This window comes from Aegilops tauschii, chromosome 7 (genome assembly GCF_002575655.3).
Source record: "Aegilops tauschii subsp. strangulata cultivar AL8/78 chromosome 7, Aet v6.0, whole genome shotgun sequence".
In the NCBI taxonomy this organism is placed as follows: domain Eukaryota; kingdom Viridiplantae; phylum Streptophyta; class Magnoliopsida; order Poales; family Poaceae; genus Aegilops; species Aegilops tauschii.
Genome location: NC_053041.3, coordinates 485,392,949 through 485,408,845, shown reverse-complemented (window position 1 = coordinate 485,408,845; position 15,897 = coordinate 485,392,949). Strand labels below are relative to the sequence as shown.

General features: G+C 47.1%; 1 protein-coding gene across 1 annotated transcript; it reads right to left on the bottom strand.

Moving 5' to 3' along the window:
• Window positions 1-598: 598 nt before the first annotated feature.
• Window positions 599-1,804, bottom strand: LOC109732169 (outer envelope protein 61-like). Its single transcript, XM_020291366.3, has one exon. It carries the CDS (start codon window positions 1,802-1,804, stop codon window positions 599-601), a length of 1,206 nt encoding a protein of 401 aa, XP_020146955.1.
• Window positions 1,805-15,897: the final 14,093 nt, after the last annotated feature.

Sequence of the window (15,897 nt, the reverse complement as noted above, 5' to 3'; positions counted from 1 at the left end):
AGGTGATCAGTAAAAATATGGAAAATAAATTAAAAAAATTCTGAATTTTTTCATTGACAAATGTTTTGATTGCTTGCAAAGTTTGATCACGGGATGACATTTGTGGAAGATGTGGCAACAAAAAATAACGATGCTCCAAAATGTTTTTCCCGTGATAAAACATTCATCAATGTTCGGTACAATTTTTGTATATAATATTCATATTTTGTTTTTCATTTTACTGCCCACTTTTGGTGTACCCTAACACTTCAACATAATAAAGAGAAAAATATGGGTACTGGCATCAAATAACTACAGATTGTTGATTTGCATAAAAAAACACTATAGATTGTTACACCCTAACTTTGTTCTTATCCTAAAAACAGAATTACTTTCAAAAGGAAATAAAATTGATGCCCGCACAATTGCTAGTTGTCAAAACACTCGGCCAATTACCTCTAATCTGTTACAGTACAATTTACAAACAAATATGCTGAAAGAATAAACAATGGTTACAAAAAGACCCAGGTTCAACTATTGCTTCCACATTGTTGTCATCCGCCCACTATCGCTTCCACATTTTTCGCCGCGGATTCTCGGATGTGTGTGGCATCATCACCTACCCGATGAATCCAAGCCGATGGAGGATGAACGCCAAGATCAGCATGACAATAGCAAAGATGAAGCCTTTCCTGCCTAGGAGCCAGTCCTTCGTCTTCTTTGCCGCTGCGACTCCTCGCTGTGCTCTGCCGATCCACTTCATCATTTTCTCTAAATCTTGTGAAGAGAATGAAGACATAGCATGTTGAGCGTTGGCAGCATCCTCCTTGGACATCTCGATACCGAGCAGCCCGCTCATGTTTGCCATTTCATCAGGGCTCATGTTCTCCACCATGGATGCAAACATCTCCCACATAGCAGGGCTAACAGGGATTGTTCCACTTGATGAAGAAGCAACCTGAGACATATTTACCAAGCTTTCTGAAGAGTCAGATTGTGTCGAGTTTCGTGCTCCGTCGTGTGGTTGTGAAGCAGTATGCTCAGTAGTAGTAGAAGAACTGTTTTCAGGGCTTGCCAGATCATAACTAATATCTTCTACAATTTCTTCAATGACAACTCCCTTTGGCAGGTTTTTTGTCCCCCCTTCGGTCGCACATTTTTCTTGTGCCTCTGCCAGAGCTTGAGCGACAGTTTCATCGTCCGGAGAAATCTCACGGGCTTTACTCAAGTCAGCAACAGCAGCATGAAGGTTTCCTAGCTGTTTGTACGCTTGCCCTCTTCGGTAGTATGCTTTGGCATCGCCCGATTCATAGCTTAAAACCTCTGAACCTTCATTGACGCACTCCTCAAACTCGCCTAATTTCAGGTAACAAGCCATCAGATTAACGCTGCACTGCAGCTGCAGAGCGCGCCCAGCCGCCGATGGCACGCCGTTCTTCACGCTGTCCCTGGCGAGCTTGTACTTGGCGGCGGCGTCAGCGTACTGCCCGCGGCCATGGAGCTGGTTCCCCTGCCGCTTCAGCATCTTGGCGGCGGATATCGCGCGCGACGTCTCAGCGTCGGCTTGCGCCTTCATGGCGGCGAGCTCCTCGGGCTTGGCCTTGGCGATTTTCTCGGTCATGTCGAGCATCTCCTCTGGCCTTGCGTGGTTCAGGCACTCGGCGGCGAGCTTGAAGTCCTCGGCCGTCATGTTCTTCATGCTCTCGGTTGTGAGCTTTAGCAGGTCCGGGTTGGACATGAGCTGCCGCTGCATCCTGGCGAGGTCGACGGCGGGTATGCGTCGCATCTGCTCCTCCGCCACCCGCATCATCTCCGGGTTCATCATGGCGATCCCGACGGGTGGATCCAAGACGTCGCCGCTGGATGGACGGGTCGACGCGATCGAGGATGAAGCGGCGACCGGGAGCTCGCGGGTTTGGGAATTGGCTCTCGATCGTGTGTGTCTCTCTCTCGCGCGTTTTTCTTTTCTTTCCCGTCGCTTCTGGTTTGAAGGTTGGTTCGTGAGCTCTGGCTGCAATTTATTGACGTACGGGGGTTTGGGAGGGGAGACGGAAACGGAGCCCGACTCCAGTCCGAAAGCGGAATCACTTTACGTACGATTTTGTTTGTCCGACTCTCGTCACCATGGATGGATGGCTTCGATCGACTGTCGTATAGAAATCGTAGCGCCAACGTCGTACACTTAGCGCAGCTCATCCGAAAGCGGTTCTGAACGACGCTTCCTTGCGGTGGACCTTTCTTTCAGATGGGCTTGGGCTCAGATCGCGATCTGCTGTCTGAGAACATTGGTAAGCCCAAGCCCAAGCCCATCTGAGGCCAAGCCCAAGCCCAAGCCCATCTGATCGATGACACTTAGGCCAGGACACTGGTAGGCTGGTAAGATGGCAAGAGAGGGAGCATGTTGATTAGTTTTTTCTTTTCTTGTGAGGACATTGGTCATTTTTTTTGGAGATATCACATTGGTCATTCTTAACAGAAGCAGATAATCAATTACACTAAAAGGGCACAAATATTCTACCACCATTCCTAAATACAAGTCTTTTTAGTGATTCCAATAATGGACTACATACGAAGCAAAATGAGTGAACCTACACTATAAAATATGTCTATATACATTTGTATGTAGTTTGTATTGAAATCTGTAAAAAAAATTATATTTAGGCACGGAGGGAGGGTTCACGTTATTAATGTGGTATGTTAGCCCATAATTTACCTACCCATATTAATGTGGTTGTGTAAAAAAATTACATTTCATATGCTAAACACTTTTTTGTGTTTACTTTAGCAAAAAACACTTATTTCTGTTTCCCTCAACTCTTATGGATCAAGTGTTGGCAAGAGTAAGGATCATTTCATAGCTTTTTGTGATCCAAGATAAGTTCGGTTACATAATTATGTTGATGCCATCAAAAGGGTATTAAGGGTTGTGAGGTGAAGCTTTCCTTGCAAAATACTTGAATATCAAACTCCAAAACCCTCAAATTTTTCATACTTCCTAGCCTATATCTCTCTGTTTTTCAATTGGCCGAAACCTCCAGCCAAATTCCAATGAGAGCCTCTGAATCTTTTCCATGTTGAATCTTGTACCATTCGGAGCCTTCAACTATATGCCATTCAGAACCTTCGAAGCCGAGGCTGCAACTTACCGAGTGTCATCCGGATCCTTCGAACCATCTTTGGTTAGAACCTCGCACTTTGTTTGCCTTTCAGTTTAGAGCCTTTGGTGATATTTTGGTCAGATCCTCCAAGTCTTGTTATGAGTTTTGAAGGGATTTCTACATCAACATTCATGCCATTCCAATAACAATTTCTTGTAAATGAGCCCCATTAAATATTTGTTGTAAAATAAACAGATGGTCACATTTTGCTTTTCAGTATTTATGATGATGATCATACCAGGAGATTCATTAGAATTTTGTAACCAGATCTTTTCCCCTTGCTCCACCTCTTAAATCTCGGGACGAGATTTCTTGTACTGGAGGAGAATTGTGACGCCTGGATAATTAAGCTACAGTAATCCCATGTTAACGATGCCACGTCACCCCGGTTACTGTTGATAAACTCTCGATAGTTCAGAACCGAAACAAATTCAAAATTTAAATAAAAGCAAACAATAAAAGTTTTCAAATATTAAAACTAAAATGTTTCGAGTGAACCAAATATTGCATAGGTAATTATGGTGGAGAAACCACACCTTTATAAAAATTCTTAAATACTATAAGAAGAATAAAACAGCCGTAAAAATAATTAATTAAATACCTTTTGTAATTAATAAAATGTCAAACTAAATTATTTGAGGACTAGACTAATTGTGGCTATGGACTAAGTTGAAATACTAATTTAGATGCTACGTGTATATTTTACTAAAACTAAAATTAGTAGGAAACAAAACTAAAACAGAAAAGGTAATATAAATAAAAAGATAAAGGCAAAACAGAAAATAAAACAAAATTAAAAGAAAGAAGAAAAGGACCCCCTTGGACCAGACGGCCCAGCTCGCAGCCAGGCTGGCCCACCTGGCCCGGGTCGCCCCCTCCACTCCTCCATAACCCCCTGGAGCCCGAACCCTAACCCGTAACCCCCCACCGACACCTCCCACTCCCCCCCCCCCACGATCCCCATGCTCCTCTCCTCCCCCCGATCCAGATCGGGATCGGGGCACTCGCCCCCGCCGCCGCCGCCCCGATCCCGTCGACGCCACCGCCCCGGATCGCCGTTGCCTGCCGTCGCCGTTGCCTCCTCGCACTCCTCTCCCTCGCGCGACACCACGTGAAGCCGTGGCCACGCATCATCGCCACCCCGACGCCGCCGCCCGAGGACCTCGCCGGCCCGCTTCCTCCTCCCCGCCGGCCTGCCTCCACTCCGTTCGCGTCGTCCCCGGCGACCTCCTCGCCCCCTGCTGCCCCGTCCCTACAAATCCCGGTGAGGCCACAACCTCCGCCCTCCTCCTTCCCCTGTCCCCGCGTCGTCCGCGCCTCCCTCGGTGCGCCACCGCGCGCACACGCGCTCACCTCACGCCCGCTCCAGCGCCGCCCGGTGCTCCTCCCGCCCCTTCCACTCCGGCCACTGGCGGCTGGCCTCGCCGCGGCCGCGGCCCCCCCTCGCTGGCCGTCGCTCGGGTCCGTCCCGCCCGGCCACCGCGCCCCCTGCTCCGGCCACCTGGGCCATGGCCTCGCCCCTCTCCTGGCGTCGCCGCTGGCCGTTGGTCGCGCGCGCCTCGCGGCCTCCACCGGCCGCCCGTGCGCCTGCTGGCCTCGCCCGGGACCAGCCCAATCGGCGCCCACGCGCCCGCACGCTCACGGGGCTCCGTCCCAGCAACCGCGCCCGTTAGCACCGTGCCCGCTAAGGCTCTGGCCCAATGACAGCCGGGGCCCAGCCCCCAGAACGTTTTTAGATAAAATATTAATAATAATAATAATAATAAATTTAATTAATTAATTAACTAAATTAATTAAGTTAATTAATACTATTTATTTAATCTAATTAACTACTTAGTTTAATTAAATAGTTATTAGATTAGTTAAACCCTAATTAGACTAAACAGTCAATGACGAACGGGACCCACATGTCAGTTGACCAGTCAACTCCTCTGTTGACTGCTGACGCCATGCTGATGTCAGCGTGCACGGTTCTGGATAATGTTGGATTAAAATAATTAAATAAATGCTAAAAAATGATTTAAACCTTATAAAATTAATATAAAATAAACCGTAGCTCGGATGGAAAAACTTTATACATGAAAGTTGCTCAGAACGACGAGACGAATCCGGATACGCAGCCCGTTCATCCGCCACACAGCCCTAGCATAGCAAACACGCAACTTTCCCCCTCCGGTTCATCTGTCCGAAAACGCGAAACACCGGGGATACTTTCCCGGATGTTTTCCCCCTTCGCCGGTATCACCTACTACCGCGATTGGGCACACCTAGCATCACGCTTTGTCGTGTCATGCATCGTCATGCGTTTGTTTGCATTGTATTTATTGTTTCTTCCCCCTCTTCTCCCGCTAGACACCGAGACCGACGCCGCTGCTACCCAGTTCGACTACGGTGTTGACGACACGTCCTTCTTGCTAGAGCAACCAGGCAAGCCCCCCCCCCCTTGATCACCAGATATCGCTATTCTTCTCTATACTGCTTGCATTAGAGTAGTGTAGCATGTTACTGATTTCGGTTAATCCTATTCTGTTGCATAACCTGTCATTGTTGCTACAGTTGTTACCCTTACCTGCTATCCTACTGCTTAGTATAGGATGCTAGTGTTCCATCAGTGGCCCTACACTCTTGTCTGTCTGTCATGCTATACTACTAGGCCGTGATCACTTCGGGAGGTGATCACGGATATATACAATATACTTTATATACATGACACATGTAGTGACTAAAGTCGGGTCAGCTCGTTGAGTACCCGCAAGTGATTCTGATGAGGGGGCTGAAAGGACAGGTGGCTCCATCCCGGTAGAGGTGGGCCTGGGTTCCTGACGGCCCCCGACTGTTACTTTGTGGCGGAGCGACAGGGCAGGTTGAGACCACCTAGGAGAGAGGTGGGCCTGGCCCTGGTCGGCGTCCGCGGATACTTAAAATAACACGCTTAACGAGTTCTTGCTATTTGATTTGAGTCTGGCCATTTGGTCTATACGCACTAACCAACTACGCGGGAACAGTTATGGGCACTCAACATCGTGGTATATGCCGAAGCCTTCGTGACGTCAGCGACTGAGCGGCGCGCGCCGGATTGGACTGGAACGCCTGCTAGGCTAGGTCTGCTTCCGGCCGCGTTCGCAACGTGCAGGTGTGCAATGGGCGATGGGCCCAGACCCCTGCGCCATAGGATTTAGACCGGCGTGCTGACCTCTCTGTTGTGCCTAGATGGGGCTGCGACGTGTTGATCTCCTGAGGCCGGGCATGACCCAGGAAAGTGTGTCCGGCCAAATGGGATCGAGCGTGTTGGGTTATGTGGTGCACCCTTGCAGGGAAGTTTATCTATTCGAATAGCCATGATCTTCGGTAACAGGACGACTTGGAGTTGTACCTTGACCTTATGACAACTAGAACCGGATACTTAATAAAACACACCCTTCCAAGTGCCAGATACAACCCGGTGATCGCTCTCTAACAGGGCGACGAGGAGGGGATCGCCGGGTAGGATTATGCTATGCGATGCTACTTGGAGAACTTACCATCTACTCTCTCCTACATGCTGCAAGATGGAGGTTGCCAGAAGCGTAGTCTTCGACAGGATTAGCTATCCCCCTCTTATTCTGACATTTTGCAGTTCAGTCCACCGATATGGCCGTTTACACATATGCCCATGCATATGTAGTGTAGCTCCTTGCTTGCGAGTACTTTGGATGAGTACTCACGGTTGCTTTTCTCCCTCTTTTCCCCTTTTCCTTTCTACCTGGTTGTCGCAACCAGATGCTGGAGCCCAGGAGCCATTCGCCACCGTCGACGACGACTCCTACTACACCAGAGGTGCCTACTACTACGTGCAGGCCGCTGACGACGACCAGGAGTAGTTTAGGAGGATCCCAGGCAGGAGGCCTGCGCCTCTTTCGATCTGTATCCCAGTTTGTGCTAGCCTTCTTAAGGCAAATTTGTTTAACTTATGTCTGTACTCAGATATTGTTGCTTACGCTGACTCGTCTATGATCGAGCACTTGTATTCAGCCCTCGAGGCCCCTGGCTTGTATTATGATGCTTGTATGACTTATTTTAATTTTTAGAGTTGTGTTGTGATATCTTCCCGTGAGTCCCTGATCTTGATCGTACACGTTTGCGTGTATGATTAGTGTATGATTGAATCGGGGGCGTCACAAGTTGGTATCAGAGCCGACTGCCTGTGGGAATCCCCCTTTCCAACTCCTTGGCTGAAGTCAAGTCTAGTCATTGAAAAACTTTTACTAACATGGATGTGTGGCTTACGGGCCCACGTCGCCATGGGGTGGTATTAGGATCTTTTACTCCTTGTCTATACTCTGGGACTCTGATCTCTCTTCTATTCGGGTTAAATGAATTTTGCTAATTCTAACATTAGGATCTCGTTATCACTTTCACCCGGAGAGCCCCTTATTACTGATGATCGTCTGCTGCACGTGAGGACCCTGAAGACACTCTCCGTTGTTAACCCGAGAACTTGTGTTCATCGCTTTTGCAATTCCCTTCCATCGATAAACTCCTACGGATAACCACGTATACTCTCTATTCATACAATGTTTCCCAGTTGATCTTGTTATTACAAGATACCCCGAAATTCTCTCTGTTGTTCCGAGAATCCTTTGAGCTTACTGCCTTGTTGTTCTTTGTCACCTGAATACCCCTACGGATAATTCTCGCACTTACCAAGTATCCGCTCACCCCCAGTTGATTCAAGTATTTCACAAAAGTGTTCAAAATACCATTCGATCTTCCGAAAATCCGCAGGAGCCTTTTTGCTCTTGAAATTCTTGCTTACTTGCATTATGATTAATCTTAAGTCTCGTAATCTTATTGGCATCTCTTGTCATTATCATTTTGAGCCCGTTGATTCAATTTGTTCCGAATGCTCGCAATCCTCAATCAGAGCCTAGTATTCATCCTTCCGGCTCAGACGTCATTTGAAACGTGAACTGGTTATCGACCAATCAAATTGCCGTCGATTGTACCCCTAAGTCTATTCCACTTATCCATTCTTAATCAGACCATTGGCTTCTGATCCCTTGATTTGGAAATGATAATTCCTTTGCATTTGGCCTTTGAATTACTCAGTTGTTTTTTTAGTCCGATGCCCTTTCGTTCCTTCTTCCTCTGATAGAGTACCGATACTCGCATCAGCTCCGTTATAAACCACAAGACCCCTTGTTGGGTTATTATCCGACAGTGTCCTTCATATTCAATAACCTTGTGATCATTTCCATGGATATATAATGCCTTTGGTAATTTGTATCCTCTGCTTGATAACCATACTCTACTTTTGAGCTGGTGATTTTACTCTTGAAGTTTGAGGTATATGTTTCTAAGATGCCCCGATGGATTGAACCTATACCTTCCCTAAAAACCGTATGAATCCGAAGGTTTTCACAAGTCATACCCTTCTGGTATTTTACCAGATAATTTTCTACCATACAACTTCATCGAATGCGAGAAGTGAATGAAAGGTTATGCATTGGAGAAGTGGGAGTCGACCTTGAACTTTGTGTTCATGCCCATGGACACGATGTAGATCTTATCATTAAAGCTTCTCTTAAATTAATTATTCCCTGGGTATAAGTTCATCTTATATCTGGGATCTGGCCTTTTTCAATCGTGGTTCTGACCATGTTCTCCTTTAAATACCATTTCTCGTGCAAGTTTAAGCACTTGTCCTCTGCAGAGCAATACCCCCGTCCAACCTCTACTTTGGTCTGTCGTCGAGTATTAACCCCCTGGTATCTCGAGAATGCCAAGGAACTACTTAACTTCTTATGAGTTCTTCATCAACTAATATTCTTGCCGATTCCATTTTTCCAACGGGTTCTGAGTTGTTAGAACCCCTCAAGGACACCGATAAGTGAATCAATTCCGCACTCCGATTCAATAACTCTATGTATTTTTTGTTGCTTACGAGTTTAATAATCCTTCAAGTCCTTCCTAGCCTGCTCGGCTATGTCATTATCGTGCCGATTTTAACTGTGCTACCTGGACCTTCCCAGCGCACAAATTTCGACAGTGAGCTAATCTTGCGTCGATCTTCCTCGTCATATCACTTCTCCTTGAACAGCAAACTTGATTTCGAGTTTGTGTCCTACCCGTGGTTCCAATAACCTTTCGCTTTCATCATTCCTTTGACTTGATGTCATCGTCGATCAATTACATCTTCTTGAAAACCTCTCGACAAATTTGTCGTGATCATTGTCAACAATTTGACTTCTTCCAAGTTGTGTGTCGAAATTCAGGATGAGAAATACCATCCTTGCCCCTCGATGAATTGTGTTATCGTCGACAACATTCTTGCCTCCCCCCAACACAAACTTGTTCATATTTTGTGTTGTATCTTGATTTCCCTGCTATCTAGCTTATGATATGTTCTACCTTGGAGTATTACCATCTTTTATGTCAAGAATGTCGTGAGGATTACTCCACCTCTTAAGAATTCTTGGTACAGTGATACTTCTCACCATCACCATTCTTTCTTGGTCCCCGTGTTGTTTCTAAACGAAATACTGACAAATGGTCTGTGATGTGTAAATTCTAAACTTCTAGCAACCCTATTGCTTTGAAGTTATTGATCTATAGTTTCATTCTACGTCTATGGCTTAATGAATCATCATTCGAACATTGATCGTGCTACCTAGCCCATATTTGGGGTGCACATTTCAACCAATGTTTAACTGTGTATGTTTTCCTCGAGCATACATCATTAAGTCATTCGATCTAGCTAATGTTATCTCCTTGTTCACATAGTTGTGGAAATCCATCTTTTGGAAATCTCAATGGATTGTCGCTGAGTCAATCAATCACCTCCTCACCTCTCCTCGATTTAGTGATGAACCCTTGTTCGGAACTCGCTTCCATAGTTCATCTCCCGAGAATCTTCGATGTCTTTTCGACAATTTGTGTTGCACCTTTCTTCTCAGGCATCCTGAGTCTGAGTTATCCTGACACCAATCAGATATGAATCTCGGTCAGATATGATGGTTGGAACATATTTCCAAGAGTTATAACATTGGTCTATTTATGACCCGGTAAGGTGATGTCATGCCTAACACACCTGGCCGGAGGACCTATTGTTATAAGTTTCCTTTTTAGCAAGGTTAGCTATTCTTCCATGAGGAAATTGTAAGACTTACTCTATAAGTTGTTCCTGATGGATCCTTTGTGTATCCATAGCCTGATCTTTACCTAATGACCATGTCAATGCTATCTCGAAGCATGTCTGCGGTACTCCGATCATCAATAAGAGCATTTGAAGCACAATGCTAAATTCTCTTTATCAATTATCCAAACACTGTTGTATGGGTAATGTCATGAAATTTCTCTCCCCTCACCTAAAGGGTTTTCAACTTTATATCATGTCATGGATATCATGCTCTACTTGTCCTTGGGAAGGATATACCCCTAAAATAGGTAAGAACCTTGTGGTACCATGTTGTTAGTAAGACCCTGTTACTATTGTTGATGACATTCCGGTAACCGCCGATGGACGAGAACTTTGCCTATTGGTCCGCCTCGTTCAACGAGCAGGAAAATGGTTCTCTTCGTCCCTCGCCCTTGGTACCGACATTGTTGCCAACATAACTGACAGGCTATGCTCTGACATGTCTTTCTTATGCGATCGTGCAAGACGTCACCACCCTTCCTACTTAACCCACATGGTGGGCCCATAACCCACAGTTCCACAGGATCGAAACCTGACTCTCCTGTACACCCCCGGTTTCCAAAGTTATTCCTCGCGCTTGACTTCTTATGTAACTCACGCGCCACCTGCCAAGTGATCTATTCGGGTATCGGACGCAATACTTGTTCTCGTTGCTCTGAACCCCTTTCACCTTCGGATTAGGCATCAAACGCTTGCCTATCCGTTTGAAACTTCTCATGATACCTCCTTACTTTGTTCTCGATATTTTCTTAAGTTTCAACTCGAGAGTTACTTTCTACCACATTCCCTGAGTTATAAACCGGATAGCAACCTTGTAGAGTTTCGTTCTTCCGAAGCTACCCCTTATCCTTTTCGTAAGTACGATGGAGTTCCCGAAGAAAGGATGCCGACTTCATCATGATGACCTGGAGCAGAGAAATAAAGACATCAATGAAAAGGATCAACTACTTTGGGAAGAGCATCCCAGAACAAGAAGATTCGTTAGAATTTCGTAACCAGATCTTTTCCCCTTGCTCCACCTCTTAAATCTCGGGACGAGATTTCTTGTAGTGGAGGAGAATTATGACGCTCGGATAATTAAGCTACAGTAATCCCACATTAACGATGCCACGTCACCCCGGTTACTGTTGATAAACTCTCGATAGTTCAGAACCGAAACAAATTCAAAATTTAAATAAAAGCAAACAATAAAAGTTTTCAAATATTAAAACTAAAATGTTCGGAGTGAACCAAATATTGCATAGGTAATTATGGTGGAGAAACCACACCTTTATAAAATTCTTAAATACTATAAGAAGAATAAAACAACCGTAAAAACAATTAATTAAATACCTTTTGTAGTTACTAAAATGTCAAACTAAATTATTTGAGGACTACACTAATTGTGGCTATGCACTAAGTTGAAATACTAATTTAGATGCTACGTGTATATTTTACTAAAACTAAAATTAGTAGGAAACAAAACTAAAACAGAAAAGGTAATATAAATAAAAAGATAAAGGCAAAACAGAAAATAAAACAAAATTAAAAGAAAGAAGAAAAGGACCCCCCTTGGACCAGACGGCCCAGCTCGCAGCCAGGCCGGCCCACCTGGCCCGGGCCGCCCCTCCACTCCTCCATAACCCCCCTGGAGCCCGAACCCTAACCCGTAACCCCCCACCGACACCTCCCACTCCCCCCCCCCCCACGATCCCCATGCTCCTCTCCTCCCCCCGATCCAGATCGGGATCGGGGCACTCGCCCCCGCCGCCGCCGCCCGGTGCCACCCCGATCCCGTCGACGCCACCGCCCCGGATCGCCGTCGCCTGCCGTCGCCGTTGCCTCCTCGCACTCCTCTACCTCGCGCGACACCACGTGAAGCCGTGGCCACGCCTCATCGCCACCCCCGCCGCCGCCGCCCGAGGACCTCGCCGGAGCTCCCTCGCCGGCCTGCTTCCTCCTCCCCGCCGGCCTGCCTCCACTCCGTCCGCGTCGTCCCCGACGACCTCCTCGTCCCCCGCTGCCCCGTCCCTACAAATCCCGGTGAGGCCACGGCCTCCGCCCTCCTCCTTCCCCTGTCCCCGCGCCGTCTGCGCCTCCCTCGGTGCGCCACCGCGCGCACACGTGCCCGCGTGCCGGAGCTCACGCTCTGGGCAGCACGCGCTCACCTCACGCCCGCTCCGGCGCCGCCCGGTGCTCCTCCCGTCCCTTCCACTCCGGCCACTGGCGGCTGGCCTCGCCGCGGCCGCGCCCCCCCCCTCACTGGCCGTCGCTCGGGTTCGTCCCGCCCGGCCACCGCGCCCCCTGCTCCGGCCACCTCGGCCGTGGCCTCGCCCCTCTCCTGGCGTCGTCGCTGGCCGTTGATCGCGCGCGCCTCGCGGCCTCCACCGGCCGCCCGTGCGCCTGCTGGCCTCGCCCGGGACCAGCCCAATCGGCGCCCACGCGCCCGCACGCTCACGGGGCTCCGCCCCAGCAACCGCGCCCATTAGCACCGTGCCCGCTAAGGCTCTGGCCCAATGACAGCCGGGGCCCAGCCCCCAAAACGTTTTTAGATAAAATATTATTATTAATAATAATAATAATAAATTTAATTAATTAACTAAATTAATTAACTAAATTAATTAAGTTAATTAATACTATTTATTTAATCTAATTAACTAATTAGTTTAATTAAATAGTTATTAGATTAGTTAAACCCTAATTAGACTAAACAGTCAATGACGAACGGGACCCACACGTCGGTTGACCAGTCAACTCCTCTGTTGACTGCTGACGTCATGCTGACGTCAGCGTGCACTGTTCTGGATAATGTTGGATTAAAATAATTAAATAAATGCTAAAAAATGATTTAAACCTTTTAAAATTAATATAAAATAAACCGTAGCTCGGATGGAAAAACTTTGTACATGAAAGTTGCTCAGAACGATGAAACGAATCCGGATACGCAGCCCGTTCATCCGCCACACATCCCTAGCATAGCAAACACGCAACTTTCCCCCTCCGGTTCATCTGTCCGAAAACGCGAAACACCGGGGATACTTTCCCGGTTGTTTTCCCCCTTCGCCGGTATCACCTACTACCGCGATTGGGCACACCTAGCATCACGCTTTGTCATGTCATGCATCGTCATGCATTTGTTTGCATTGTATTTATTGTTTCTTCCCCCTCTTCTCCCGCTAGACACCGAGACCGACGCCGCTGCTACCCTGTTCGACTACGGTCTTGACGACACGTCCTTCTTGCAAGAGCAACCAGGAAAGCCCCCCTTGATCACCAGATATCGCCTATTCTTCTCTATACTGCTTGCATTAGAGTAGTGTAGCATGTTACTGATTTCGGTTAATCCTATTTTGTTGCATAGCCTGTCATTGTTGCTACAGTTGTTACCCTTACCTGCTATCCTACTGCTTAGAATAGGATGCTAGTGTTCCATTAGTGGCCCTACACTCTTGTCCGTCTGCCATGCTATACTACTGGGCCGTCATCACTTCGGGAGGTGATCACGGGTATATAGTATATACTTTATATACATGACACATGTGGTGACTAAAGTCGGGTCAGCTCGTTGAGTACCTGCCAGTGATTCTGATGAGGGGGCTGAAAGGACAGGTGGATCCACCCCGGTAGAGGTGGGTCTGGGTTCCTGACGGCCCCCGACTGTTACTTTGTGGCGGAGCGACATGGCAGGTTGAGACCACCTAGGAGAGAGGTGGGCCTGGCCCTGGTCGGCGTCCGCGGATACTTAAAATAACACGCTTAACGAGTTCTTGGTATTTGATCTGAGTCTGGCCATTTGGTCTATACGCACTAACCAACTACGCGGGAACAGTTATGGGCACTCGGCGTCGTGGTATCAGCCGAAGCCTTCGTGACGTCAGCGACTGAGCGGCGCGCGCCGGATTGGACTGGAACGCCTGCTAGGCTAGGTCTGCTTCCAGCCGTGTTCGCACGTGCAGGTGTGCAATGGGTGATGGGCCCAGACCCCTGCGCCATAGGATTTAGACCGGCGTGCTGACCTCTCTGTTGTGCCTAGGTGGGGCTGCGACGTGTTGATCTCCTGAGGCCGGGCATGACCCAGGAAAGTGTGTCCGGCCAAATGGGATCGAGCGTGTTGGGTTATGTGGTGCACCCCTGCAGGGAAGTTTATCTATTCGAATAGCCGTGATCTTCGGTAACAGGACGACTTGGAGTTGTACCTTGACCTTATGACAACTAGAACCGGATACTTAATAAAACACACCCTTCCAAGTGCCAGATACAACCCGGTGATCGCTCTCTAACAGGGCGACGAGGAGGGGATCGCCGGGTAGGATTATGCTATGCGATGCTACTTGGAGAACTTACCATCTACTCTCTCCTACATGCTGCAAGATGGAGGTGGCCAGAAGCGTAGTCTTCGACAGGATTAGCTATCCCCCTCTTATTCTGACATTTTGCAGTTCAGTCCACCGATATGGCCGTTTACACATATGCCCATGCATATGTAGTGTAGCTCCTTGCTTGTGAGTACTTTGGATGAGTACTCACATTGCTTTTCTCCCTCTTTTCCCCTTTTCCTTTCTACCTGGTTGTCGCAACAAGATGCTGGAGCCCAGGAGCCAGACGCCACCGTCGACGACGACTCCTACTACACCGGAGGTGCCTACTACTACGTGCAGGCCACTGACGACGACCAGGAGTAGTTTAGGAGGATCCCAGGCAGGAGGCCTGCGCCTCTTTCGATCTGTATCCCAGTTTGTGCTAGCCTTCTTAAGGCAAATTTGTTTAACTTATGTCTGTACCCAGATATTGTTGCTTCCGCTGACTCGTCTATGATCGAGCACTTGTATTCGAGCCCTCGAGGCCCCTGGCTTGTATTATGATGCTTGTATGACTTATTTTAATATTTAGAGTTGTGTTGTGATATCTTCCCGTGAGTCCCTGATCTTGATCGTACACGTTTGCGTGTATGATTAGTGTACGATTGAATCGGGGGCGTCACAAGTTTAGAGCCTTTGGTCATATTTTGGTCAGATCCTCCAAGTCTTGTTATGAGTTTTGAAGGGATTTCTACATCAACATTCATGCCATTCCAATAACAATTTATTTTAAATGAGCGCCATAAAATATTTGTTGTAAAATAAACAGATGGTCACATTTTGCTTTTCAGTATTTATGATGATGATCATACCAGCATGGCAGGTTTATATGGAAAATCTTCAAAATATCCGGACAGATGTATTAATTGTAAGTCATTAAAACACCACCTTTAAAATATATATGGAAATCTTTTAAGTGTTTGTAAGAACTATTAAATACAACAGACATTATATAAAGAGAGAGATCAATATTGAAACGAGATACTCCCTGAGGAGATTTTAATATGCTCCCTCTTACCCCATAAGAGGTAAGTGAGGAATTGAACTCCAGTCATCGATTGATCAAGGGCAAATTTGGTGTACATATATATGATAAGTATAACAGATTGAAAGGATTATTTTTGACAAATTTAATGTCCACGCTTTCCAAATATGGAAAATTTTCCATGCACTATATATGGTTGGTTCGTTGTACAATATACAACACATACATGCATTTATTTTGAAATATGATTACAGTTTCTTT

What these genes read in the sequence shown, in the direction of transcription:
- LOC109732169 (XM_020291366.3), bottom strand. Translation starts at nt 1,804, where the DNA reads ATGATGAACCCGGAGATGATGCGGGTGGCGGAGGAGCAGATGCGACGC.